The sequence below is a fragment of the Aplysia californica genome, unplaced genomic scaffold, assembly GCF_000002075.1.
Source record: "Aplysia californica isolate F4 #8 unplaced genomic scaffold, AplCal3.0 scaffold00002, whole genome shotgun sequence".
Taxonomy (NCBI): Eukaryota; Metazoa; Mollusca; class Gastropoda; order Aplysiida; family Aplysiidae; genus Aplysia; species Aplysia californica.
Genome location: NW_004797272.1, coordinates 4555926 through 4583736, shown reverse-complemented (window position 1 = coordinate 4583736; position 27811 = coordinate 4555926). Strand labels below are relative to the sequence as shown.

Genomic DNA, 27811 nt, shown 5'->3' with positions numbered 1-27811 from the left:
TGTTAGTTGTTGTTTTTTGGGGGGGTCGTTGTTATTGTTGTTGTTGTTGGTGGTGTTGTTGTTATTGTTGTTGTTGTTGTTGCTGCTGCTGCTGCTGTTGTTGTTGTTGTTGCTGTTGTTGGGGCTTTTATCAATGTACCAAAGCGTTAAAACAATGTTCATGCAAACTCCCTCAGATCCATGCCACAAGGAGAATGTGATCTGGACACGGAAGCCTGGTTTTGCCATCTTAGGTTCTGGTGACAAAATCGTCTCTGGCATTACATCCAGTTTTGAGTGCCGTAAACGTTGTCTCTCTGAGACAAGTTTCCTGTGCCGCTCAGTGCAACTGTTAGGTGATGCTGGAATGTGTGTACTTTGGGCAGAGACAAGCATAAGCGCTGGAAACAATTTTGTTCGCTGGCCTGGTTACATCTTTGAGGAATGGAGTTGTGCTTCAGGTGCGTTTTTCCCTTTCGACCGTAGGTGATCGGGATTTGATTCTTAGATGTTGATAATGAAAAAGAAGTAACGCCGTTCTCTTACAGATTATAAGTTTGAAAGAGACAACAAACTGCAGAGGGACACTTATCATGCTAACAGTTTGATGTGTTGTTTCATTATACGATGTTTCAACATAGAGGGGTCGTTTTTTAGTTTGTGGTTATAAGTGATACGAGAGATTGTCGATTTTTTTATTCAATGTGTGCTTACTGTCCATACATATTTGTTACACGTACAATACACCCTTGGGGGGGGGGAGGAGGGGGTAATGCCCTCTTTACAGACTGTTCTCAGCTTAGTTGTTTTTTTTAAACGTATTCCACAAATTGTGATGTGGAGTCTTGGCCATGGAGACTAACCTTTATTTAGGACTGGTTACAATATTCACATTTTGTGAGTTGAAAAGACTAACTATAACCACCGTCTGTAACGTATTCTTTCAAAATAATGTCATAAAAACAACTAAAGCTTTGGGTTCAAAAGAACTAAACACTGTTATTTGCGTTGACTTTTATATCGGAAAGAGCAGACATTTCTTGATAATCGGTATTATTGCAACTTTTTTGGCCGGGTAGGGGAATGGGAGGAAGGTCTTTACTCTTCTCATTTATGCCAACTAGTGCTTAATAATTAAGAGCTTGAACCGCACGTGCCAGGCTCACTTTACATATGTTGCTCATCCCGAAAGATCTCACTTGCCTGCTGTTTATAAAGTTTGCCCAAAAAGTTAAATCAGAACTTTCTGTTCTTGAAATCACAGCTTCTTTAAAAAAATGCATATTCTATATAAGCTGTTTTATCCACTGAAGGTCTATTAGGAGTGCAATCAGTCTGTGCTTTAAACCGAAATCATATCTTGTTCAGCATTGTGCATACAATATTGTAATAATTCTTCCAGGAACTGGAAACCTATTGCCACTAGCCAATCCTAGTGCCAGCATTGTGAAAGACCCTTCTGGTGGCTCAGAGGACTACACGCTCAGTTGTAACTTCAAGACTCCTGACTCTACTAATGCCACACTACAGGCTAACATCGAGTGGTTGGTTGACAACACCGTGGTAGAGGTTTCAAACATTTGGACAAATCAAGGAGACCAAGAGTATAATGCTCACATGAATCGGGCCAAGCTTACGAATTTGGCATACGGAACCAAGGTATGTTTATAGAGAAATGTATATTTTTTCTCCGAAGATTATGTGTTTCTTTAAACAAAAAGCTGTACGGAAGGTTCCTGTAGACAATTTACTATCAATTCATAATTTATTATGTGCCATAGTCATTATAATTACAAGTTACGTTGAAGTATGAACGAATTGGTTTGATTTATTTCTTCTGTTTTTCCCCACCTTTGTTCATTGCCCGTCTTCTATTCTTCCTATCGTCTAAACTTCTACTATTACTCATAAGTGAAATGATTTATTGTAGTAGCAGTAGTAACAGTAGTGATACAAATATGATGATGATAATAATAATAATAGTGATGATGATGCTGGTAATAATAATAGTAATGATATAACCACATTACCTATGAAATTAGTGACGACAATATGATGATGATGCATTGATTTTATATTGTGCACATGTAGCTGAAAGAGGGTGTGAAGTCAAAATTTAATTAGCTTTCAACTGTGACTTTTCATCGAGATAGAGTTGACATTTGTGACCGAAGCTAAATTCTAATTCTGATGAAGTCATTGATCAGATATTCATCAGGGTTTTGAACATATTTTTTTTCATTACTGTAGTGACATTTATCAATATGATGTATTTCTGACAGCTATCGTGTGGTGTAAGCCTTTGCTTGAATGAAAGCTGTTCTGAGACCATTGGAGCATTCCGACGCAGCAATAGGATCAACTTGATCTTGGAGGTTAGTATGAAATTGTTGCGTCGGCATTCTGTTGTTGTTTGTGTGTACATTCTATTCGTGTCCGTTGCCGGGTGATCCCGATGCACTAGTCCGCCTCTGATCCAGTAACCGTGATCGTTAATTAATTTGACCTCAGTGGCAAAACAATGGCAAGCTATACGGATAATTGTTTGCCTTAGATAGCTTCCTATTGTTGTCCTCTTCGACAGTGCCATTATAATTTAGAAAGGAGAAGGGGGGAGTGGTCGTTTGTCCATGTGATTGCCTTGGACAAGTGTTCGGTAGAAGAGCTTTGGCAGTATAGGCCCCTACTATTCTCTGACCAGAAGGAAGTGAGAGGAGTGAAAGATATGCACACGTAATTTTTTTAATTTATTGTGGGGGTGGGGTTGTAAATTGGTTTTATATCCTACCAAAGGTTAATTAATTAAGTAAAGTGACTCATAATAATATTTACTACTCGTAACATGGGGTATGATGTTGACGATGTACGTGCATTCCTTTTAACATGGTGCTCTGGATATTTGGGAATTATGTCGCGTATTCTTTAAACATACTACTTTTTAAAATGTATTTCCATTCTAACCTTTCTCAGGTTAAAAGTCTACCTGAGCTGACAGTAACAGAGGGACAACGTGGCGAAGTAATCAGTGTTGTAAGCAACGCTCCCCCGTCGTTTTTGTGCGACACATACAACTCATCATCCGACTGCAGCTTCATGATCAGGGTACAAGTGAACCATACAGCGCCTGGTCTCGCCTGTCCTCTCTCTGGTACCATGGCTCAGGTCGTTCTTGGTTCCTCTAACACGCTTGATGACGCTGACGCCGATGGTCCATTCTGCGGCCACATCATGACGAACAGGAACTGGCAAACAAGAGCAGATATTGCTGTTGTGGCAAAACTTGATCTTGTTCAGGACGATGATGTTAAGAGGACAGTCCATGTATCCGGAAGCCTCGTTGCGGAAAATATGATCGAGATTATAAAGCTGGACTTACAAGATGTTGAGGTTTGTATACGCACTTCTCTCCATATTTTGTTAAAAAATTAAACCAGATGATGTAGGTTTCGCTAACTGAATCACCGAAACAATTTAACTTTATTAATGGAAAAACTATGCATTCAAAACTGTTAATATATTTTTTTCCAAAATATGTATAGGATCTACATGTTTGTAATTATAACCTTTTGATATTCTGACACAAGAGAAAAGATTTGCAATATTTGAACGTAAGGAAAAACTTAAGTGTTACAAAATTGTGTATGTATTATTCACCAAAGATTTTTTTTTTTTTTTTAATTTTCAGGTGACCGTTGTCAACCAGGATTTTGGTGGCGTCTGTGTATCCATGAACGATCCACACATGATCACATTTGACAGAAGATATTATAAGAACTTCAATGAAGGAGAATTTATCCTGTACCAGCACGCTTCTCTTCCGTATGAGGTGAATATGCTTGTTTGTTTGCTTGTTTGTTTTCTTATTTGTTTGTTTGTTTGAGGTATTGTACTTTCTTCAGTTGAACATATTTGTTCACGATTTGCTATTGGCTTTTTGGTTTCTTTAATTTTGACTCGTGTCCTTTACTTTGCTCTCATACTAATGAGCAAATAGCATGCATGTAAACTAATATTGAAAATATCCATATCAACTTGTCGAACTTCAGATTACTCTGCAATTGAATGAACTTTCGGAACCTGTTTTGCAGCTTGTAGATCTAAAACAAACTGTCAAAAAAAGCGTCAATATTGAAGAGACTTTGAATGATTGTTTCTCGAAACCTTGGTACCATTGAATTTAGCTGCTGTTGTTATGCCCGCCCTCAAATGTTTGCTTTATGATTTGTTTGAAATCGAAGCCATCAGGTAATTTCAAAGCTGCACTTCCAACACAATATTATACATTATCATGACGTTATCCTAGTCCTGGAGTTGATGGGGTAAAAAGGGGGGGGGGGGGGGGGGGTTGGAGGGTATTTGTCTGTTCTGTTAGCTTGTTTTGGGTTGTTGTTTTCTTTGTTGGTTTGTTTTGGGGCTGGGTTGTTTTCCTGTTGTTGTTGTTGTTGTTGTTGTTGTTGTTGTTGTTGTTGTTGTTGTTGTTGTTGTTGTTGTAATTTGGGGGGGGGGGGTATTGTGCTTTTCTTCTGTTTTGGTTTGTTGTATGTATTGGTTGATTGATTGATTGATTGATTGATTGATTGATTGATTGATTGATTGATTGATTGATTGATTGTTATTGTTGTTGCTGCTGTTATTGTTGTTGTTGTTATTGTTTTTGTGGCAGTAATTTACTCTGACATGATCTTGCGCAGATCCGTGGATTTTACAGACGATGTAAAGGCAAAGAGTTGGGCTCATGTACTTGTGCAGTGGCAGCTCGGTCTGGAGATGACGTTCTTGTCATTGATCGCTGCGGCGCCAAGGATTCTGGGCGGCGTGATATGCCTTTCCTTGACCTCAAACTTTATCAAATTGGTAAACTAATCCCCGGAACAACAGTGAGACGTGTGGGTGGAGGACTTAAATATGAGGTAGGTTTATGCTACCCAAAGCATAACCATCATCATCATCAACATCTTCAGCATCAGCATCATCATCAGCAGCAGCAGCAGCAGCATCACCATTATCATTATCAGCATAAGCTTCAGCATCAGCACCATCACCATCGTCATCATTATCATCCTCCTCATCATCATCATCAACAGCAGCAGCAGCATTACCTTTCCCACCATGCATCAGGGTATCTGGATGAATATCAGCATCAGGGTATTTGGGTATAAGTAAAAGCTGCAAACATTTTTCATCTTTCCCTGTTCTGGGCTAACCTCTAAATGTCTTCCCATTTTTCTGCATATTATCATTATTATCTGTGACTCTTCTCCAGGTTCCTCGTAGCTAAAGCACCACTTGTTCCTCCAATCAATTTCATCTTAATCTAATGTGCCTATGCGAGTGAATGGTTTAATGTGACAGAGCTTCTTATCAAGTTATATTATTTTCTCGGAAAAGGTGAGGGGGGGGGGGGAACAACAGCGCAAATAACTTAGGGCTCAAGGCACATATACGGAGTAGCCTACACTCCGGTGGCTGCCCTGAAGGTGCAGTTCAGTTTTGTGAAAGAATTGATGGAGGGGGGGGGAGGGTAGGGGGAGTCACATTGAACAAGAATAAAATAATCATCGATATAGTAATAAATATTAGTAGGCCGAACGCCAATGTTGTTGTTGTTGTTGTTGTTGTTGTTGTTGTTGTTGTTGTTGTTGTTGTTTTTGTTGTTATTGTTTTTAATTCGATTTAAGAAAAAGCTAAATTTATTTAGTCACTCCGAATCATTTAGAGTGGCTTTAATGTTTCTTATGTAGCTGGTATTGTCGAAAAGTTCAAACACACATGGAACTTCAAAGTTTTGATACAGAATCTAGATCTTGTCAATGCTACTTTTACTTTTTTTAAGGATGAAGGTAAAAGACAGATACACGTACTATATGACGTTTTGGCCAATTATTATTATTATTATTATTCACTCAATTCATGAACTGCTTGCTTCTTTTGTCCGCTATTCAGCCTTTTTTTTAACCAGCCACTTTTTATAAAATTATTATTATTATTATTATTATTATTATTATTATTATTATTATTATTATTATTATTATTATTATTATTATTATTATTATTATTATTATTATTATTATTATTATAGGCCCTATTGCTATTTTTAAAGCGTGAAAAGCATAATATCTATGTATTAGTTTTTTTTATTCCCCAAGTCAAAGATTATTATTATTTTTATTATTCGATTCAGGTTTCTTTACTTTTCTTTTACCGAACTGCTACTGTCTGTATTACAAATATCTCTAAACTTTTCATTTCAAAACAAAAACAACCATTAACATTTTACAATAACGTTGTTGACAGTCTTAGAGCCTTTAATAAAATTATATACATTTTAAAACATAGATCTACTTCTATATATAATATATAGATCTAGATCTAGAAATCTATATTGCGTGCCTTTTTTTAAACAATGTTGGGAAAGTCAACCGTCGTTTTCAGGTGTTGACTTGTGAAACTTCGACTTCAAGTACTTCAACTTCAAGCGATTGTTTGGGCCTTTTTTTTTGTTACTTGTACTTTGTCACAAAATGTGTCGAGTTTACTATCCTCCCAGCGAATAAAAGATCTCGATGGGCTGATACATCTACTGTGATAGCTCCCGTTCATTAAGTTAATGAAAGAATAATGATTACGTTATAATTCAGAACAGCAGAGTTACCAGTCATCAGCTCTGAAAGTCAGTTTATGAGTTTATCATATATTTAAACCGAGTTGGCTTAATTAAGTGTATGGGTTTAACGCCCCTATTATCAGGTTATTTAAGAGAGGGGACCTCTGAATTGAAAGTCCGTCTCCTAAAAGAAGGAGCCAAATGAGTTGAGAGCAGTGAAAACTCCTCAAAACGACCTACGTTTAGGAATGTCCAGTCTGGGATTTGAACCAGAGCCATCCGCTCAATGGTCTAGCATGATAACATGCAATTACGTGTTCACTCATGGTATAGGTCAGACTGTATGTTGTTACTTCTACTGATGTGAATTCTGTCTATGAGCTCTATCACCATGACACTGCTGCTACAAATAGATTTTAAAATTGCCTTTATGGGAGGAACTCTGTAACAACAAGCGACCATTATGAAATAGAGAGGATTAGGGTTGGGGTTTGGACTAGGGTCAGGGTTAGAGTTAGGTCCCTTCTTGTTTGTTGGGGTGGTCGCTCGTTGCAGAAGTCCTTCCACCTACATACATACTTTAGTCTTCGGAAAATTACAGACACAAGATGCTCAGAATTTGCGCAGCTTTGCAAAAAAAATATGGTTAACTTGCAGAAGTAGATATATATATATATTTATTGATTATGTGATGATCTCGAGTGGTTTGGTAATAATTATATTTTTTCTAAGACTTTTTGGGGCTCTCGTGGTCTGAAGGTTATGGTGTTCACCCTTCTTTCAATGAGTGCTGGGTTAGAATCCTGACAGCGAGGAAAGTTTTTTATCTTCTTTCACCTCCTTTCTTGCTCTCTAATCATGTTCTGTTGTCTGCTTTCGTCTTCACTTTCTACCCCCCTTTACCCCATTCTCTGGGCTCCTGACTCTTTCTGCTCGACTGCCTTTTTACTGCTACTCCATTGCTCTTTCATACTATACTGCTGCACTGTCTTTCTGCCACACCCCTGATCTTACGGTAGGTAAGATTAAACACTTACTCTTCTCACATTAGGGTGAAAATTTCTCAAAGGTCCCTATGCAAGTTGTGCACGTTTAAGATTTCAACATTGCTGACGATGTGACCTTCCTTTAATTTCTGAGAAAAGTTACTTATAAATGCCCTTGTTGAACTTGTTTTATGTCAGCATTGCACTGAATTCGGTGCTTTATTAGTTAAAATTTATTATCGACTGCTTAGTGTAAGCTTCTGCATTTATTTATTCTTTCCACTTAATGCGCCTGTGATTGAAACAAAAGAAAAATCAGTTCATTTGTTTCATCTTTCATTTTTCTTTACATGCCATCATTTTTTTTCTTCCCAAAAATAGGTTGGCCTGCCAACTGGAACAGTGCTTGAGGTTGATGTCAAAGATGACTTTCTCAACGTACTTATTATTGCCTCAGCAACAGATTTCAACAACACTAAAGGTGAGCATACATCCTCTAAGCCATACTAATGTGAGGAAATACAACAAATTTTGTAGTGAAGTCGAATGAAGGTTCTAACATTATTTCAGAAGCAGACACGATGATGGTGAAATGGTTTACATTTCTCAATGTATCTTGTGATGCTTTTTGTACACTTTAGGCCTGAAGACCTGGCAATTTTCCTTGTTTAGACAAATGCCAATAATATGATGTTAACATCTTAGGAAACAGAGAATTAAAAAAATTTTTGATACTGAAAAAAATTATAAAGACACAAAGTAATCATGACATCTAGCACTAGTCTCTTCATCACATGATTTTTTGTGTCATCAAATTTTATAAACAAATTTGATCACCAATATATTTTTTAGACTAGGTGACTGACATGATACTGACATAGTCTTGCCTTGATTATACGGCAAAAACATTGGCACAACAGTGATGGATTTCTTTTGTTAATACAATTTTTCCCTTCTTTAATGCCTAGGTCTGTGTGGTCTGTATGATGGAGACAAAGACACCATGCTGACAAAGAGAGATGGAACTGTGTATGATAGCATTGAAGTCAGACCCGATGAATTTTCTCTATCATGGAGGTGACTGTTAAAGCATTTATACAAAACTTTTATTCCTGGGAGTCGTAAGAATGTACAGTTAAAACTGTCTAAGACAGCCACCCATTGTCGAATAGAAAAGTGGCCTTCAAAGAGAGGTGAACACCTGCCACAGTGTCATTATAATGTAAAAAGCACGAGGGGGGGGGGATGAAAAGTGGGCGTTCGTATAGGTGATTATCTTACACAAGTTGCCATTACAACAGGTTCTACCGTATTTTATAAATTTGGAATGTGAGTGGAGTGCTGGAGAGGAACATACAGTCGGACCTATTCTGACAGCCACCTGTCCAAGACAATCACCTGTGCAAACAACCACTCTCCATTTCCCACCTTGTGATTTTTTTTTGGTATTATAATGACACTGCCAAAGATATCCACCTGTCCGAGATGACCACTTTTCTCCTCAGCAATGGGTAATTTAATTATCTGAGACAATTCCAACAATTTTTTTTTTTTTTTTTTTTTTTAAATTAGCTGTTAATAATATTTTCACAGAAAGTAAATAGTACTTGTTGATTCAGAGTCTTATCTACATGATCCCGTTCTGCTATTCCTGTAGGTTGACAGTAGGGTTTTTCAATGCTTCTTGACCATTATTTTACACTTGCTTTTTTAAAACTCCAGTAAGAAAATAGATTTAGAAGATTATAAAAACTAGTATCTGTATATGATCAGAACTTTATATTGAAGATGTTAAAAATGTCTGATCTATATTTTTTTTTAAGCAATCTAGTTATGTCTTAAGTTATCAAAATAGTTTATAAGTGTATGTCTAGGCACTACTAAATTCTAGTGAAAGTTTACTTTTAATTTAGCAGTGACAGAACAATGGCTCCGATTTTTAATATTGAAACCCTTGTTTACACTGTGTATCCTGTTTTAAACAAACTAGCTCTTATTAAGACTGTCCTATTTTAAACAAAGTAGCCTTTATTTCAAACTATTTGTCCTGTTTGGAACTCAACATTCCTGGTTAAAAACAATGTTGTTTGTATTGCCTTGCGCCAGAGTGGATGTGACTGAGAGCTTGTACACTGGTTTTTGCGGGACACTTGAATTTGAGCCCAAGGTCATGACTTTGTGCGATTGCCAAGGTACATACAATGGAACTTGTCAAGATGGAGGAGAATTGATTACTTGCTCAAGGACGGACGACCATTTCAATTACTGGAAGGGTATGTTGGTTGATATTTAAAGTGTCCAGTTGAGATAGATATTTATTTCAAACTTTAAATTTTGTAATAAAGTAAATGTAAATCAAGAAAAGCTTGGTGTGAAGCTGTCCATTTACAACAGATCACCCATTTTCTGGTGTTGAAGATTACAATGAATTGATGAAGTTAGTTTTAGGCTCGTAATGTTTTACTTTATTAGACTGTCTTCAATCTGTCATTAGTTCTGGTGTAATTTTATTCTCAATTTTGGTTTATGCTTTATGTTCGTGTCCTTTTTTTTTCTTTTCGCTCTGTCTCTGCCTCTTCTTTTTGAAATATTAACAGAATTACTCACATTCCCATTTTTTCCCTTCTTAGTATTGAACAATATCCCCTAGTGATGCAAATGAATTATGCATTCTTTCTCTGCGCACATAGTTTTAAGCTTATGGTCAATAAAAACAAAAAACTACTGGTGCCTGTATCACCATGTCCTCGAAGACATTTTGCTTTGAAGCCAGAGCATTTGCATTTTTCAGGCCATTATGTTGTGAACTAGAAAATTGCAATTTTCAAACCTTTCCCACCATTTCCGTACAGTGAAAGGACTTTATCTCACATACTCTGTCTCTTAAAAGCCAGGGGTCTTTTTATACATCACTGAGTTTTTTATTGAAATTTGTGCAAATTTTTCATGTTATATTTAGTGAGACTACAATACCTACTTCAATTTGCTTTTCTTTACAGGAGAAGATATCACACTAGATCTACAAGAGAGATCTCAGTCTCCAATGTGTGAAGTTTCAAAATCAGTTGGACAAGCAGCTACTGACAAATTTGAATATGATCCTGATCAAAATGCTGGAGTGAGTATATTAGTGGGATTTTTTAACTCTTCCGATTTGTTCAGTCCATGAATTTGTATTTCTTTTTGTAAATCAGCAGTCTTTGCTAAAAGCAAGGGTTTTCATGTGGACCAGGTTTTCAATGACAAACTTTACTAATATGACAAAAAGTATTTTTCAATGCTGGAAGGTGATGACAACGGTGAATATTTCTTGTGCATAGACACACAATCTCTCTCTTTCTCTCTCTCTCTCTCTCTCTCTCTCTCTCTCTCTCTCTCTCTCTCTCTCTCTCTCTCTCTCTCTCTCTCTCTCTCCCTCTCCCTCTCCCTCTCCCTCTCCCTCTCTCTCTCTGTCTCTCTCTCTCTCTCTCTCTCTCTCTCTCTCTCTCTCTCTCTCTCTCTCTCTCTCTCTCTCTCTCTCTCCCCCTCCCCCCTCTCCCTCTCCCTCTCCCTGAATTGCACCTGCTCTTAGCTTTTTCTTTTTTTTTTTTTCAACCATACCTGCTCACTCATCTGTTGCTTTAAAAACAGTGGTATACTTCACTTAAACTTGAAAAAAATTGATATATTGGATCTTTCTTTGTGTGGCAACCTAACTCAGGGGTAGACAATAATGAGTTTCCCTTTTCCCCTTTTGTCTGTTCTTCTCTTTAAGGAAAATTATATGCCTTATGAAAGAATAGATTGGTTTTCTTATGAAAGAATAGACTGGTTTCCTTGCTGACTCTCTTATGGCTGTTGTTTTGTTACCACCTGTATGTCATTGTTGTATGTGATGATATCTCTTGAGACTTATCATGTCTGTGCTTACGTAGGATGCAAGCTGGCCTACTGCCTCCAATATCACAGAGCCGATGGCTGAGGCGTTCTGCGGAGACGTCATTCTCAATGATATAATTGGAGCTGCATGCAATCAGATTATTCCAGACACTGTTAAGTACGCTGTGCAGGCTTGTGTGAAAGATATTCAAGTAAGTACAGCAGTGGATAGCTTACCGCCAGTGGTAGATCCTCGTTCTCTTCTGTCTGTGTCTTTTCTCTGTCTGTCATCTTAATTACTTTTCACCTGTGTGGCCATTATAGTTCCTATTTGAGTGTTTTTGGGGGGGTTTTTGTTATATTCTTTAAAACTCAGTGCCCGACGCACTGTGGTGAGTTATATGTTGTTTAATGTAAGAAGTGTTAGGTTGAAGAAATTTTTTTTTTCAATGCTTTAGTCAATCTGCCTGGTCATCCATTTTACAAGAAGGAAGTCCTCCTGGATGGAAGAGACACATTCCTACATTTACTTCCCCATATATTCTGGGGTTGAATCTTATCTAAGGAAGTAAATGAAAAGGGATCGAAAAACAGACAGGGTAGGAGGTTATGAATGAGTGAAAGGGAAGTCGTTTACACCCCACTCCATATTTGTCACTTTCTTTTGTTGTGACTCTAGCTAACACAGTCCTACTGCTGATGAATGCACTTGAACTAGAAGCTATGAGCTTTTATTAACCAATGCTGCAGTCATTGCAAGATTTTGTCACATGTAGTAATCAAAATTTCTGGCTCTGAGTGCAGTAGTAGTGCTTATAATTCGTGACCCCTCCTTAGATGTTCCTATTTTGCGGATAATGCCATAAAGATCTATCTCAGTTTATCACAATGTGTGCTGATAATGCCATAAAATTGTATCTCAGCTGACTACAATGTTTTGTGTTCCGAATTCTCAGATATCAGACGATCGTAGCTGGGCACAGAGCGCGCTGTCGACTGTCCTGTCTGTGTGCAGATACGAGCTGTTCAATAATCCAGCTCACTGGGTGAACAGCACAGGAACTCTCTCTATCAACTCTACCTTCATTGGTGGCATGTGCTTCAACCAGTGTTCTCAACATGGCCCTTGTGTTGATGGTATGAATACTTTACTATTTAAGAGCATTTGCACCACATATAAAAATCACAAACATAGCGTACTCTTTCATACAAAAAACACTCGAGCACAGTTCAGTATCAAAATAATTGACAGAGGACTAAATCTCATCTTTTATAGTGACTACTTCATTTAACACTTTGTGATCTCTTGCCGCAATAATGCGATGGGGAAAATTATCCGTTCCTATCACCTGTCACAGTTGTGCGACAGGCCCGAGAACTCCAGTGCAGTCACTCTCCTGGCTGGGTGACCAGATGGGGTATTTTGTACTGCTGGCTGTGTGACTGCAAAGTCTTAAGACTCCATCATAGGTCTTTTTTTTAAATGAAGAATGGTGGAGTCTTACGGTAAGCACTGGATATTATGTGTTACTCACGCCTATATATCTTTAGTGAGGCAAAACTTTCCATCAGCCCGCTGCACAATACAAAGCTTGTTACTTTTACCTTCTTGGTGATCAGATGATACCTCTTTGTGTCCTCTCTTTTTCACCGTTCATCCTGTGCTGTGATGTGTTGGTACAAATGTATAATGAACTGTTATAAACTTCTCAGGATTCATTTACACATTGCTTTTAGATAGCGCGACAAAAAACGACAACAGCAGCTGTAACAGCTATTCAAAAGTTAGATAACTTTTCTTTCAAACGGTCAATGACTCATTCCTAGCAATGCTTGAGAACAGAAGCAGTGCATCATAGAATGGATTCCTTCTTTTTTATTAAAAGATTAGATAATGCCTCTTTCAAATGGTCACTTATTCATTCCATAACAATGTTTGAGAACTGAATCGATGTGTTTTGAAATAGGTTTATTTCTTTTTTTAATCACCCTGTATAAGACAAACATTGCAAAACATAAATGAAGTGTATTGCCTGCATATTGTCCAGTTAAGTTATGAGAGAGAGAGAAAGATCATCTATTTTTATTTGTCTCTGATACCAGGTGTGTGTGATTGTGAAGATGGGTATGGTCTAGCTGACTGCTCAGTGAACACGGCAGATTCACCTGATATATACATGCTGGAAAATGATGGCCTTTGTAACATTCAAGACTCATCACAACGCCCCTGTGACTCAGTTCTTGTGACCGGCAGGGTATATGCATTTTCTGAGCAGCTGAAATGCAGACTACAGCCTATAAAGGTAAAAAGTACAGCTGCTATAGTCAGTCGTCTCAGGTTATCATGGAGAAATTACGAGTATATTAATATGGTTTGACCTGTTTTTGTAATGTTATTGTTTTAACTTAAATGTTGGCAGTTAAAAGGAAATTTATTTGTAAGCTTCTTTTTTTTTTCGACTGATAATAAAAAATGGAATCAATAGATAACACAAGATATTTAATGTATATAATGTAGGAGTGTTGCTGAGTGTACTTATGGGAAAAACAAATGGCCTGTAAAATTTTGTTTTTTTCTGGTAGTTGTTTAACGGGGCTCGCAGCTGCATAAGGTCATATGGGCGTGCGGGACACTTTTAAACGTTTTCAGTTTGGTAGGAATTTTGAATTTTGTGCGGTTGGCGGTGGATGCCTACTCTTATTGGTTTGAGGACCACTATGGGATCTTAAATATGCACAGCTTGCACACGAGATCTCCAAGATTTTTTGCCCTTGTCTGAGATCAGAAGGCTAAGTGTTAGATCTTACCTACCATAAGATCTGGGTTGTAGCTGAAAGACAACTGTAAGAAGGAGCCAAGGAGTAGCAGTAGAAAGGCTACAGAAAGAGTGGGGAGTCCAGAGGAGGAAGCAAAGGGGAGGAGGAAAATATGGAGGAAAAAGCAGATGACAGAACATGGTTTCAGAGCCGGAAAGGATGTGAAAAGAGAAAATTTTCCGTCATTGTCAGGTTTATTTTTATGTAAAATTCTATTAAGTGCATTTTTTTTTCATGGTTGTTCTCAGTCAGTACCATTTTTACCCCTCAGATAACAGAAAGCGACACTGAAGATGATGGCAAGCCCGTCACTGTACAGGCGGAGTACTTCTCTTTCCACGAGATCACATGCCCTTTGCCAGAGGCAAGAAGCTACAGAATACAAGTCACAAACAACAACGTGAACTTCAGTGACAGCTCTACCTTTACTCTTTACCATCCTAGGTGTCATGACTGTAGCTCAAGTGGAGTTTGTAAACTCACGGTAAGATTCCACTAGAAAATGGGTCGTTGCAATGTGTTATAGTACATTTTGGAAGTGGAGCCAGTCATAGAGCCTTGAGGTGTAATTCTCGATATTTTGGAAGGCTGGTGCATTTGTGGCTAATGACGCTTAAGTAGTCAAAGAATGAAGCTTTTGGAAACATCAAGATCTAGGGTTGAAAAAGTTGATGCCTTCAAATAAAATAAATACTGAATTTACTAAGAAAGTTTTATAGAGTGCTCTTTTCATATTGGTTCCCGTAGTAATTACTTTTTCTCTTTATGTCGTTAAGTGGGTAATCCTCAAAATAAAACCAAAATTACTGTGGCCTGTAAATATCATGTGTACTCTCATGATTATAAACTCCATAATTGCTATTGTGTATAAAAAGACAAGTACTCTTTGGTTAACTTATACTTTATAGATGACATCATGTCTGAAGGTATCGGTGTGAGACTACACTATAATCCTGAAAAGCTGCTTATTTTTTAATGCTGACTTACACATATGGAATACAGTGGAGTCTTCTGAAACCGAAATCTTTGGGGCCTCCTGGTTTTCTTCAGTTTAGATGCGTTTTCCGTTTAGAGAGGTTGCTCACATAGAAGAAAAAGTTATGGATTTTATTTTCTTTAGATCAACTGCTGTTTTCGGATTAACCATGTTCGGTTTAAGCAGACTCCACTGTATTTTCTTTTTCTAGGTTTGGTTGTTTTAGCCATTTACATAATATTTGTTCTCTTCTGCTCCTTTCCTGTGATTAAATCTTCTGTCATTTTGTTGATCTGTTAATGAGCAAAGACTTTTTCCCTTCAGTTCGAGAGCTGCTTCATTGACAATGAGTGCTTCTTGTATGGTGAGCCCAACCCTGCAAATGAATCCTTAGTATGTGACAACTACCAGTCTTACGACTCATGGAGTCTGCGGAAAGGTACGCAAAACTTAAATTTCTTATCGATACATGCTCCATTTATTGATATCATCTTAAGTTTTGGTCAAATCCTTTTAAAAAATGAGTTGCTCTGCAGGTTGAAGACCACCTCTGAGATCTAGCAAGGGAGCGCCAAGAAGAAGAAGATCTTAAGTTTTTATGCTATTTTAGGAAGAATGTTGGAGCAATAGGGATAGTGAAGTGTGCTGGGATGAGAGGAGGCTGAGGTTATGAATGCCTAGTGTCAGATGACTACGGAAATGTTATGAAAAGACTTCTCTGTGTTTGTGGGGGTAAAGAAACAATTGCTTATCTTGACTTTAAAAAATAGGACTATATTGCAAAACCCTTATAAACCAATATGAAAATGTTTTCCCACTCTTTCGTTTTTTGTCACAGAGTATCCATATGTGCGAGGAAATCCAGTGTTGTCTTCAAACTTTAATGACTCAACCCGAGAGTTTACATTCTCTTGCGAAGTCACCGTGCAGGAGAGGCAAGGTGTTGAGTACCTGATTGAGTGGCGACATAATGGGACGGGTATTGCAAAAGTCAACATTTCAGAAGTTGGGGTCAACACAACTGTTGCATTTCTGGACATATTGGATATTCCACAGTTTGCCCTTGGTTCTGATGTAAGTCTTCCTCATCATCATAATCATCATCAGTATCAGCATCATCATCAAACACCAGACAATTTTCTCGTTTTATTTTGTTCTTGGCGCATAACAATTAATACCATGTCGACACATTTTCTGTGTAACTCCCAAATGTTCAGCACCAAATAGGGACTAGGGACAAAAAAAAGAAACAATAAAAGTCTTCTCAAGTTTTACATTCCTCATAAGCCGATTGAACCAATTTGTGTGTGTGTGTGATTTGCTTGTTTTGTGTTTTGTTTTCTTCAAAGAATTTCAGTTGAAAAGTCCTATAGAAATCGGAGGGATTTTTTTTTCAGTTTGACCTTCATAGAATATGGATTTTGAAAGCAAGTGTCTTGTTGTTTTAACTCTTTCATTTCATTACGATGTGCCAACTTATTGGCCTAGTGGGTAGTTGGTGGTTGCTCTGGTGTTGTTTGTTCTTTCTTTCCTATAAAACATCTATCATTCTTCTCTTGTGAGACCTCAAATCTTCGGCATATATGTGGCCTAGTTGTGTTGCAAGTGGCGTAAAACACAATTGTTTGCCCATCATCTTCCTCATCACTACAACAAGCCATATCATTGACTCGTATGCCTCTATAAATACAGGAGCAATTCTGGCCCAGACTTTTGGAAATAATATCCATGTTTTGATCAAACTATTCCGTTTTTTTCAGATTCCTATATTAATTCATTTTCTTGAGATAAATAATTTATAATGTAATTTGTTAGTAAACAAATTGGTAAATCAATAGACAAAACTAAACATATGAATAAAACAGGTGCTTGCTAAGGAACAAATTGTGTCCAGGAGGGTAGAAAATTATATAACGAATGAGTCAAGGGTAAAGTGATTTTGTCCTTTTTCCTATTTAACTAGGACTCCTGAAGTCCATTTTATTGAGCGACACTATATCCTTGTGTGAGAAATCTAGCTGATGTCTGAAGATTAAGTTCAGTCTTAATATAATCCATTGTCTGTTTTTCACAGTCACGCTTTTTTGTGCTTTTATCGATGTATGATACTTAAATACAATGGCTGTTTCTGTTACTCTTATCTTAGGTATCCTGTGCTCTGACAGCTTGTTTTGCTGAGAATTGTTCAACTACTGAAAGTCCTCCAGAGGAGAGCAATTCTTTCACAGCTGCAATTAAGGTGAGACTTTAGGTCCAGTCATACTTTTTCAGTATCCATTTATAGCCAATCACTTACATTCAAATTTTGTTCAATGTTTTTCTACTGTGCGCTTTAAGTTTGGGATAAACCTGATTTCCTGATATGTTTGTGTCAAACACTAATAGAATCTTTGATGTGTTGTGTTTGGTTTCTTCACGGATTCTTAGTCTGTTTTTATTCCTGTGAGACCTTTATGTCATTTCAAAGAAAGACCTCTTCATTGTTGGTTTTTTTTAAGGATATCATATTTTTTAAAATTTGTGGTGGTTTTTGATAGACAAGAGCTTCAGTTCACACATCCAATGAACAGAGATTTGATCGGAAAACAAAGTCAGCACTGAGTTAAGACGACTTCCTTCCTCTTTCTTAAGGGGATATGGTTTATATGCCACAGCACACCATATATTGTTAAAGAAATGCGGAAGCTGTGTCATGAAGGACATTAAGACAAAGCAGCCAATGTAAGCTGGGAGAGGATCCAACTCCTTCAACTTTTTAAAGAATTTTCCTGGAGGCTTCTATTGTTATATGCAAATGTCATTTTGAGTGGGTGAATGGCTGATTACCTTTATATATCACCCTGTTTTCTTTTATCTGGATGTGTCAACTGAATTGATGAGATTTCTTTGTCTCAGAAGTTGAAAAATAAAGGTACTCTTCTATTTTGAAATGAATTGTAGATATCATTTTTGTAGTTCTGTATTTGTAAAATGCTTTGCCTTTTTCTTTTTTTACAAAACAGATAACTGATGAGAAAGTGACTGTGACTGAAGGCATGGGTCCAGCTACAATTTCTGCAGAGTCAAATGTTCCACCAAAACTATTGTGCGTTGGTGAAGACCCATTGCTTTGCAATGTTTTTGCAACTGTGCAAACAAATCAGCCAGAACCACTGACTTGTCCCAACAGTGATGCAGAAGTACCACAGTTGATTTTTCCCTTGCTAGAAGATTTCCCAGGTAGGCTAGCTGGGTGGTTGGAAGGCTCCACTGGTCAGTCCAATTCCCTTACTTTCCTTTCATTGTTTCTGTCAAACAGTCTTACTTATTCTGTGAACTAAATGATCATTATTGTGTTAGTGTGTTTCTCTGTTTAGAAATAAACAGGTTATACTGATAGATTAAAACATTCATACTTACTGTCATATCTGCTTCATTCCAGACCAATTTTCCCAAATTTAGGGTGGCCTGGAAAAAAAATCAGCTTAATACCTGAAACACTGATTGTTGTTTGCACCTAGATTTTCAACAAATTTTTATGAACATTTACTTCAGCATTCTAATTTGAGTGTAATGGTGGGTCAGAACGACAGACTGAGAAGTAAAATGTTCTGCAGTAGGGAAAAAACAAGATCAACTGCCTCTGCGTCCCAGTCCCTAATAGAAAGAACTGTCACTAGTTGAGATTACAAGAGAATTGAGTCTAGCAACGGGTGACAGTTTTTGGTAAATCCACTAATTCAGAAAGTTCTCTTGTGAAACTGAACAGATTTCCACCATTGATACCAAGAGTCTAATCTACTCTTTAAAACAAAACAACTGCCCAATAGAACACGCTTCCCTTTAATGCGAGTATCAGAGTTAAGATTTTAAAAACTTGCGTGTGGTGTATAAAAATGTCTTTTGGAAGCACACTGCTGACCTACATACCTTACATTTCACTTAGTTAGTACATCTGTTTATGGGTATTATTATTGATTCAGGTATCACAGAATGCGGTGTGCAGTACAGTGAATGGCCCGGCATTGTTAAAGTGCCAGTCAAAGCTGCACTAGATTCTTTGATTGATGGTGATGTGACAAGGCTTGTGGAAGTAGCTGTTCAGGTCGAGTACAACATGACAGTGGAGGTTTTGTCCGCGATTGGAAAGAAAGAAGTGAGTAGGGCATGTACTAACTGATGAGATCATTTCTTGTCATATTGCTTGTTCATTTTCTTAAAGTCATAAAACAAAAAAAATATTTGTTTTAACTTTTTCAGTACTAGTGTGCAAGGGATTCGACTATGTTACGCTCCTAATTTGATGGTTTTACTTTAAAACGGTTTTAATTCAGTCAAATATTGATTTTTTTTTGTTTGCGTGAGTTGTCAAACTATGTGTAATTCAACAGAGAATCACAATATGGTGAAAATAGGTAGTACATGTAGCACAGGACGAGGTGTAGATCTTGGGTTTGACTAAATCAAGTGGCAATCCGGAATCAGAGAGTTAAAAATATGCGTCTTGCTATTTGACTGATTTACGTCAGATACAGTCCTTGATCAGTTTTAGAAAATGTTCAGTTTACGTCAAATTAAAAGTCTTTATTTTCAAAACATGTCTTAATGACTCTTAAAAGTCTCTGGTATACATGTCCAGTTACATAGACAGGCCCGTTTATTCTAGGCAAGTCAACTATTTTTAAAGAATTTATTAGTTGTTCATTCTTCAAGTTTTAGAGGGACCCAGGCAAGTCTGAAACTTTGAAAAATTAGTATAAACCTTGGACAAGTTTAATGTCAAAGTGTGCAGTGTCCGTTGCTTAGAAGTACTTCCACATTTTAATTTTTTTGCATTGACCTCCATGTAATGACAATGACAATGACAATGACAATCTTTATTCATCTCGCAGGGAGAAATTTGTCTTGGTCGTTAACAATGGCAATAGACGTTACAAAAGTTAGACTTACAGGTGCACTCACGCAAACGCACAACAAGACAGGACATTATGCCAAGTAAATACATGTCTCACGGGCTGGGACAACCCGCTCCGTAACACATTCATTCTCTCTCTCTCTGTTTCATTTGTAGCACTGTGTGTTCAGTAACCTCACTGCAGTTGGTACGAATGAATTTCTATATCTGTCTGTTCTTGCTTTTTTGGAACTGTATCGTTTACTGCGGGTCGATAGTTGAAATTCCGATGTCAGTGGGTGGCTATGGTCACTAAGCATTATTTCCGCCTTTTTTAGAATGTTTGTCTTGTGCAGATATTCAAAGTTACTTAGGTCTCTACCAATTGTTCTTGATGCCTTTTTTATCAACTTATTTAGTTTTATAATGTGCTGCCTTCCCAGATTGCTACCATAGCAAGTGATTCCAAAATTTATCAAAGTTTCTATTGTGGTGGTGTAGAAAATCTGAAGGATTTGTAATAATCTACAATCCCTCGCACCTATGCCAAGAGTCTGTCTGCACTTGATTATTTCAAGGGACAAACAAGAATTTTTACTGATATTCACATTGAATGTTTTGATTCTGTATTATTTGATTCTGTATTTTGTAGGTGCTCATCATTGACAATGATTCCGCAACTCTGTGTGCTTCAGTGAATGACCCGCACATGACAAGTTTTGATGGAAGGTGAGTGGAACTGTCTTCATGTATGTTTACTTGTCCTGACTCATGGTTTTGAGTATTTCTTTCAGTTATTTAGGCTGCATAAATTGACAGAGAAAAGTTTGAAACTTTAGAAACTTAAGTTTGTACTTATGGTACTCTTCATGATTCATGGTTTTTGAGTATTTCTTCAGATATTTACTTAAACTGAGAAAGAAAAGTTTTCAAATTTAGTGACATGAGATGGTACTTTATGCTACTACCTTCATATAGATAGCAAAAATTATCAAAATTTAGTTTTATTTTGTTCATAGGTTTTTAGGGAATCATTGTACATTATGCTGCTCCTGTGAACTTTTTACACATCTATTCACAGAACTTATGATGTGTATTTAGAGGGAGAATTCATCCTGTACCAGCACTCCTCCATGATGTATGAGGTAAGTGATATAATGTTTTAAAACCCTTAGTACTCACAAACATTTTCTACACTGACTGTTCTGTACTGATTTCCCCTCAAGACCTTATAACTGAAGCTGCGACTTCTAAGGAGTCTCCTTTAATGCTCTAGCAACCTTCAAGGATTTTAAAACGTGTGTTTTGTTACACTTTCAACATTTACACATCTGTACTTTTTTTTTTTTTTTTTAATGAAATGCTAAATTAGAGCAAGCCTGGTTTGATGACTTTAACTAATATGACTCTTTATATTCATCCATAATATTTAAGTAGTGTACATGAAATAATAAGAGCTTCTTAATTAAATGAAGAGTGTTTCTTTTTCATTCAAGCTCTTATTTGCTCATTAGGAGTTTATTAATAATAATAGTAAATTGTGTCATATCAAAAACGTTCTAAAAATGTTTGCAGCATTTCTATTTTATGGTTCTGCTTCTTTTTCCAGGTACACAGTTTTTACCGCAAATGTAACAAAAACAGAGCTGCTTGCAACTGTGCAGTCACTGTCAAGTCTGGAGATGATGTCATTTTGATTGATCGCTGCGGGGCGAAAAGTGGAACATCATCTCAGCCCTTGGAAGTTAAGATCCTGAAAAATGGAGAACTGACACCTAATACAAGAGTTGTACAGCTTTTGGAAGGAAGGAAGTACAAGGTTAGGAACGTGTTTGGCTTGTCCTGCTCAGAAAACAATGTGTAATTTGTTCCTTCATTCTGATTAAATATTTATCATCATTACCTCTTCTTCTTCTTTTATGAGTATGTTGATCTCAAGTAATACCTCTTATCTCCAGACCTGATAAGAACATATTATTGTGTTGCAAGTGCCATTAAATTTGTCTGAAAACTAAAACTAAAGATAAGAACTCTTCATTTTTTCCTTTCTATGTACCGAACAGAATGTTGGAATTATAAATAGATGCTAAAAATTCATGTTAAAATGTATACCTTGTGCACTCATCCTTTGCATTTTCAATACCAGATCAATATATATAAGTAGTTGAATGATTGTAATAAAGCTATTTCTTTTGAAGGAGAATACCATTTTCATCATACATAGAAGACATGAATATATTTTCAAAACTCCTTTTTTTGGGTCTTTTTAACCCTTTGAGGCCTTGCTCTTGAGTTTACAGGACTGGGCACCCTAGATCAAAAGGGACGTCCGCAAGATCTTTACTTCTGCACAGAAGGGTTTAAGCTTTTTCTGCTGCTTAATGTGTATAATCATCTTTATTCAATATACCAAACATAAAGACTCTTAGAATGCAATGTGCAAAATGGGAAATGCAGAGACACTGTGCAACAATGAAAGGAACTTACAAGTCTCGATCCTAGGTGAATCGCAGCCTTCTTCTCTTTCTCTTCCCCTGGGAGTTCCCTGGGAGGATAAGCATTACAATTTTTATTTCACTGGTTTTGAACATCTGTGTCTGTCTGTTGCTTTCTTGGTCTTTATCCCGGCTCCTCCCCAAATCCCCCTTCCCCTCCTCCTTTTTCCTCTCCTGTCTATGTTCACATACTTTGACTTTCACTTTTTCATCTGTCCAGGTGATATTACCTACTGGCACTGAAGTAAAAGTGAACGTGGCTAGCGACTTCCTCAATGTCTGGATACAGCCATCTGCTGCTGACTTCAATAGCTCCAGAGGTGAGCCAGTTTGTTCTAGCCAACAGGAAAGAATAATGTGGAGTTTCTCTGATTCAGGGTATTATTTTATCCTCAAGATAATGCTAATTGTCAAATAACTGTCAGATTTTTTACGGTCTTGGGAAAGTTGTCCACAATTATTCAGGAGCAGTATTTATTTTTAAAAATCAAATTCATCTAAGTATATTGAGGGTGCAAAATTCTCTGTATTGGCAACTTGAGTGTGTAATTTATGTATTTTTACATGCAAGCCTTTTCTATTTGCTAGATTATTAGTGAACAGTCTTGTATGAATTTTATGGAAAAAATACTGTTACATTTTTTAATGCTTTACATTTTCACTACAAATATTTCTTGGTATTGCTCTCTACATTTTAAAAAATTGCTATACTCTGCACTTGCCTGTGTGATATTGTGTAAGGCACCTGCATGTCCAGCCTTAAATCTTCTAAGTACCGTTTAAGACAGGAGGCTAGTTTAATAGGCTACATAGAACATCACTCATAACTTCTCATCTGTTTCAGGCTTGTGTGGCACCTACAACAAAGAAAGTGATGATGACCTTACTTTACCGTCTGGCAGTATCTACCCAGGAGATGAACGACAGCCTAATTCCTTCTCACTCAGCTGGAGGTAATTGCCCTATTAACTCTTTTCAATTTTCAATTTAATTTTTAAAGGAGATCAATAAAGATTAAAGATATTTCAGGAATTTTTGACAGGTGGAGGAAGTAACAAGGAAGAAGAGCGGATTCCATACTTTTTGTTGGCTCTCATCTGATGCACAGAGGCTGTCCTATAATTTCATGTTGTATTTAAGAAAGAGATGGAAATTTGTCCTGTAATTTCACATGTATTTAAGAAAGAGATGGAGAAAGTGTCAGACAGCCTCCATCCACAAGTTGTAAATCCTCTCTCAATTGATTTTTTTTCAAGAGGATCATTAAATTGTCACAAATTGTAAGGGGCAAGTACTCAGTAAGTTCCACAGTGTCATATTTGATTGAAGTGAATAGTCATCATAAGTCAAAAAATTTATTTTTTTTTATGGTCAAGTATAACTGAATGGAACCTGGAGAAAAGTCACTGAGAAGGATGTACGGAAAAGTGGGAAGACATGGAATAATATCAAAAAGCTAGCCCAGGATAAGGAAAGGTGGAAAGGGTTTGTTCGTGGTCTATACCCTGATGCAGGGGGAGAAAGGCAATGATGATGATGATGATAACTGCATGACTCAATGGGATAGTTCTTTATTTTGGTTATATTTCCCTTGATTCCATGCCTTTTATGCTTGCCTGTTTAGCCTTTTCGTCATTGTCAATATTTTTACATTTCTAGTACTTATATTAAGATTTTTTTTTTATGTACTAGATTTCTGTACAACTAAATTTCCATTTCAGAGTGAACGCATCCCAGTCCCACTACAGGGGTGTCTGTGCTGAATCTGACGCCCCCTTAAGGAATCTTAGCATTGTTTGTCAGTGTTCAGTGAATGGCACTAGCTGCATTCCTGATCTCGGAGTGTCCAGATGTTTGCCATCAGGGGATAACCCAAATAAGAATGGGCAAGGTGAGATAAAAGTGAAAGAGGATGTTAAGAAGTGATAAAAGCCTTATATCACCTTTTTAAAAGTTACTCATTTGTTTGAGACCTTTGAATTAATGAAAAATTAACATTTAGCAGTTATTCCTTTATTATTGCATATTTTGTAGATTCTGAACAAGTTGTACTTGCATGTTGCTTCCTAGCTGTATGATAAATCATTAGTGATAGTCGTCTATTCAAGCTAGCTTTTGAAAGATGTACACTGGCAATTTGTTCAGTGTATAACAAGCTCTTTAGAATGGTCTTTAAAAATGTCCAGGAAGGTCTACTGTTTATTTCGTATGTATGTATTAATGGGTATCCCAATTTAGACAATGAAATATCTTGTCCGTTTGATATTGTTTGAGCACTTTACTGGCTGCTTGCTCTTTATGCTTCCCAGGAAGCTAAGAATGTTTTCAAGTTTTTAGGGTCTGCTAGGGTAATAGTATAAATTGTAAAATGCCTAAATTTTGCTGATGAACAGGTATATGCGCAATACAAATGTTATTATTATTATTATTAATATTATTTTATTCTGCTACTTTCACAACTTCCAATAAGTAGGCCTAGACTCTGTCTGGGAACTCAGTTAAGCTCTTAAAATTCATGAGGCTTTTAGCGTTTAGCATAATAATTTTCACTTTTGTCAACTTAGATTAGCTGTATGCATTCGTTTGAATCAGATTTGATGGTTCAGATAGCCTATATAGAATAGAACAGAGAGAGTAAGAACTGTCTTAAATGTAATGCATATTCCTTTGTTGTCAGGTGTGGATGTTACAAGCTCTTTGCTGAACAGCAGTGTTCAGTCATCAGGCTGCAATAATCTGGAACAGTTTGAGTATGAAGAAGACTATGTTTCTGGAGTAAGTATCGGGAAACTTATTTTGAGTTGTATCTATAGTTTGTGAACCCACGAAATAGATTAACTTCACGCCACTTTATCTACGCCTGACGTGAACAGAGATGGACAGAGGTTTATGTTTCAGGGTAAATTTGTCTCACAAAATGAACAATTGAGTCATAGGAACTGAAACTTTTTGTGCTTCAGGCTTATATATCATTTTAAGTTCCCATCTACCAAGTACTCACCAAAACATGAAGTTGGTTTATTCTAAAATGATTTCTCAAAACTTCAAAACACACACTCACAAACGCACACATACCCACACACACACACACACGCACACACACACACACACTCACGCACATACACACACATGCACTTTTTTCAGGGTGGGCGGGAATTAGATGGTGAATTGAGCGATGTCTGACTGTATTTGACCTAACACAATAAATAAAATATCTGACTGACAATTAATGTTCAACAGTTTTTAGTGGCCAAGCTGGTAATCGAGGAATTAGTCTGGTAAAACATTGTATACCTGTCTGGTCTTCTGCCACTGGTTTGGCTCCAACAGAAATTCGATTTTTCAGGATTAATAAAGCCTTTGAAATTACATTTCACAGTGCCATGGCAATTGAAAGAGAAATACGGTTGTAATATTTCTTATAAGATTAGGGTAACTCCTTGCTATGACCAAACTACTGAAAGTTTATATTTCCTTGTCTCCAGAACTTCTCATGGCCAACACCATCTGGATGGGAAGAGGAAAATGCAACAGATTTCTGCGTGAAGTTTTTGATGAAGTCTGAAATTGGTTTCAAGTGTGCCAACAAATTCAGCGTTGACTTCAACAGAACAGTGAGAGGATGTGTCAGTGACATTCAGGTACAGCTCTTCCTTGATTGTTCTTTGGTAAAACCTTCCAAGTGTTGTTTTGATATATTGAAATCAAGTGTTTTTATTTTCTTTTATTAAATATGCTTTGAATAGTATAACCTTTAAAAATAACAGCATGTTGTTGTTTTCAAACCCGTTTAGCTGCGAGCATTTCACTCTTGGCAGTGCAATGCCTCCCTCAAGAAATCACATGTCCTTGTCATCTGGTCAACGCCAGAGTAGAGCAGGCGTTATAAGTCTGTAGGTGTGTGTAGGAGTCTGCGTAGAAGAACTGCCAGGTTTGGGCAGTGAAGGAGAAGATGTTCAACAGTCTCCTTGTGGTAGTCACAGTGTCTGCAATGGGGTTCCCCCTTGGGGTTAATTCTGTTAATGTGCTTGTTGGTGTGTGTATGTGCCATGTGCGGGCTCTGAAGACCAATGTCTGATTGGTGGCTCTGCCTAAGAGGCTCGAAAGGTCTTTGAGTTTGGGTTTGACCATGTACCTGAAGAGAGATTTTCCTGTTTCTGCGTTGGCCCATCTGTTTAGCCACTCATCTCTGCAAATATCAGCATAATACGGTAGAAACTGTCTGTAAGTCGGCCATCCATTATCAAAGAGAAAAGTGGCTGTGTCACACAGTGTTATTGCAATGTAAAAAATACCAAAGGAAAGGAATAAGAAGTAGCCATTTGTTCAGATGATTGTCTTGTACAGGTGGCAGTAAGAGCAGGACTGTTCTCAGTATCATATTATATTATGGATTTAATACCTCCTTCTATTCAGAATGTTGAGGAAGCGCCCAGACCTCCAAATTAATGTCTTTATTCAGCAGAACCAAGCCAAGCGGATTAACACCATGGACAACACCCCCTCCCCCCCCCCTCCGATTTAAGTTCAGGAATGCCCATTTGGGGATAAAAATGAGTCACTCGCTTCTTAGGGAAGCATGATACCAACTAAACTGAAAGCATTCTTATGATATTTGCACATTCAGTGTACAAAAAGGAGATTCACTGAAATAACATTCATTCAAGATTCACTCAAAGATGCAGTTTGAAAAAAGTGAATTACCAGGTACTAGTATTTTTAAACATATTTTTGCAGATAATGGATGACACTGTGTATGCCATTCAAGCACTGACAAGCCTTTTGGAACAGTGTCTTAGCAGCATCTCACGTACTGTCGAGTTCTGGATTGATATGAAACCAGACACAGAATTTCTCAATCTTTTGTGCCCAGAAGATTGTAATGGCAATGGAAAGTGTACTAATGGTATGTAGTATCGTTTGTATTATGTATAGTAATTTTTTAGAAATCCTGTAGAGTGAGAATTTCCTCTAGTCTACTTCAAGAATGGAAAGAGATGACATTTATGATTTATTCTATCTCTCAAGAGTGCAGTTATTATGTACAAAATAAAATACTGGGGAGATTTAAATATCATGTCATTAACAGGAACACATGCTTTTGAATACCAAAGAATTGTTATGGGTTTTAGTTGTTGGCATTTTTGGTTAAGTGTGTTGTAAAAACAACAAACAGAGACATTTCCACGGGTTGTAAGTATGAAACTTCTTTTTTTTTAATAG

General features: G+C 37.1%; 1 protein-coding gene across 1 annotated transcript in view; it reads left to right on the top strand.

Annotated features, from left to right (window-relative positions):
• LOC118477191 overlaps window positions 1–27811 on the top strand; it is a 95539-nt gene that overhangs the window by 8022 nt on the left and 59706 nt on the right. The window contains exons 9-36 of the mRNA XM_035972102.1: window positions 177–440; window positions 1382–1638; window positions 2262–2354; window positions 2950–3366; window positions 3665–3805; window positions 4671–4889; window positions 7951–8050; window positions 8538–8646; window positions 9676–9842; window positions 10569–10687; window positions 11484–11639; window positions 12384–12564; window positions 13531–13730; window positions 14516–14728; window positions 15545–15659; window positions 16059–16294; window positions 17367–17459; window positions 18223–18439; window positions 19183–19355; window positions 20746–20822; window positions 21175–21238; window positions 21703–21912; window positions 22809–22908; window positions 23433–23541; window positions 24310–24479; window positions 25266–25363; window positions 26074–26229; window positions 27326–27494. Of these exons, the coding sequence (XP_035827995.1) occupies window positions 177–440; window positions 1382–1638; window positions 2262–2354; window positions 2950–3366; window positions 3665–3805; window positions 4671–4889; window positions 7951–8050; window positions 8538–8646; window positions 9676–9842; window positions 10569–10687; window positions 11484–11639; window positions 12384–12564; window positions 13531–13730; window positions 14516–14728; window positions 15545–15659; window positions 16059–16294; window positions 17367–17459; window positions 18223–18439; window positions 19183–19355; window positions 20746–20822; window positions 21175–21238; window positions 21703–21912; window positions 22809–22908; window positions 23433–23541; window positions 24310–24479; window positions 25266–25363; window positions 26074–26229; window positions 27326–27494 (4623 nt within the window). The remainder of the gene's footprint in view (window positions 1–176; window positions 441–1381; window positions 1639–2261; window positions 2355–2949; window positions 3367–3664; window positions 3806–4670; window positions 4890–7950; window positions 8051–8537; window positions 8647–9675; window positions 9843–10568; window positions 10688–11483; window positions 11640–12383; window positions 12565–13530; window positions 13731–14515; window positions 14729–15544; window positions 15660–16058; window positions 16295–17366; window positions 17460–18222; window positions 18440–19182; window positions 19356–20745; window positions 20823–21174; window positions 21239–21702; window positions 21913–22808; window positions 22909–23432; window positions 23542–24309; window positions 24480–25265; window positions 25364–26073; window positions 26230–27325; window positions 27495–27811) is intronic.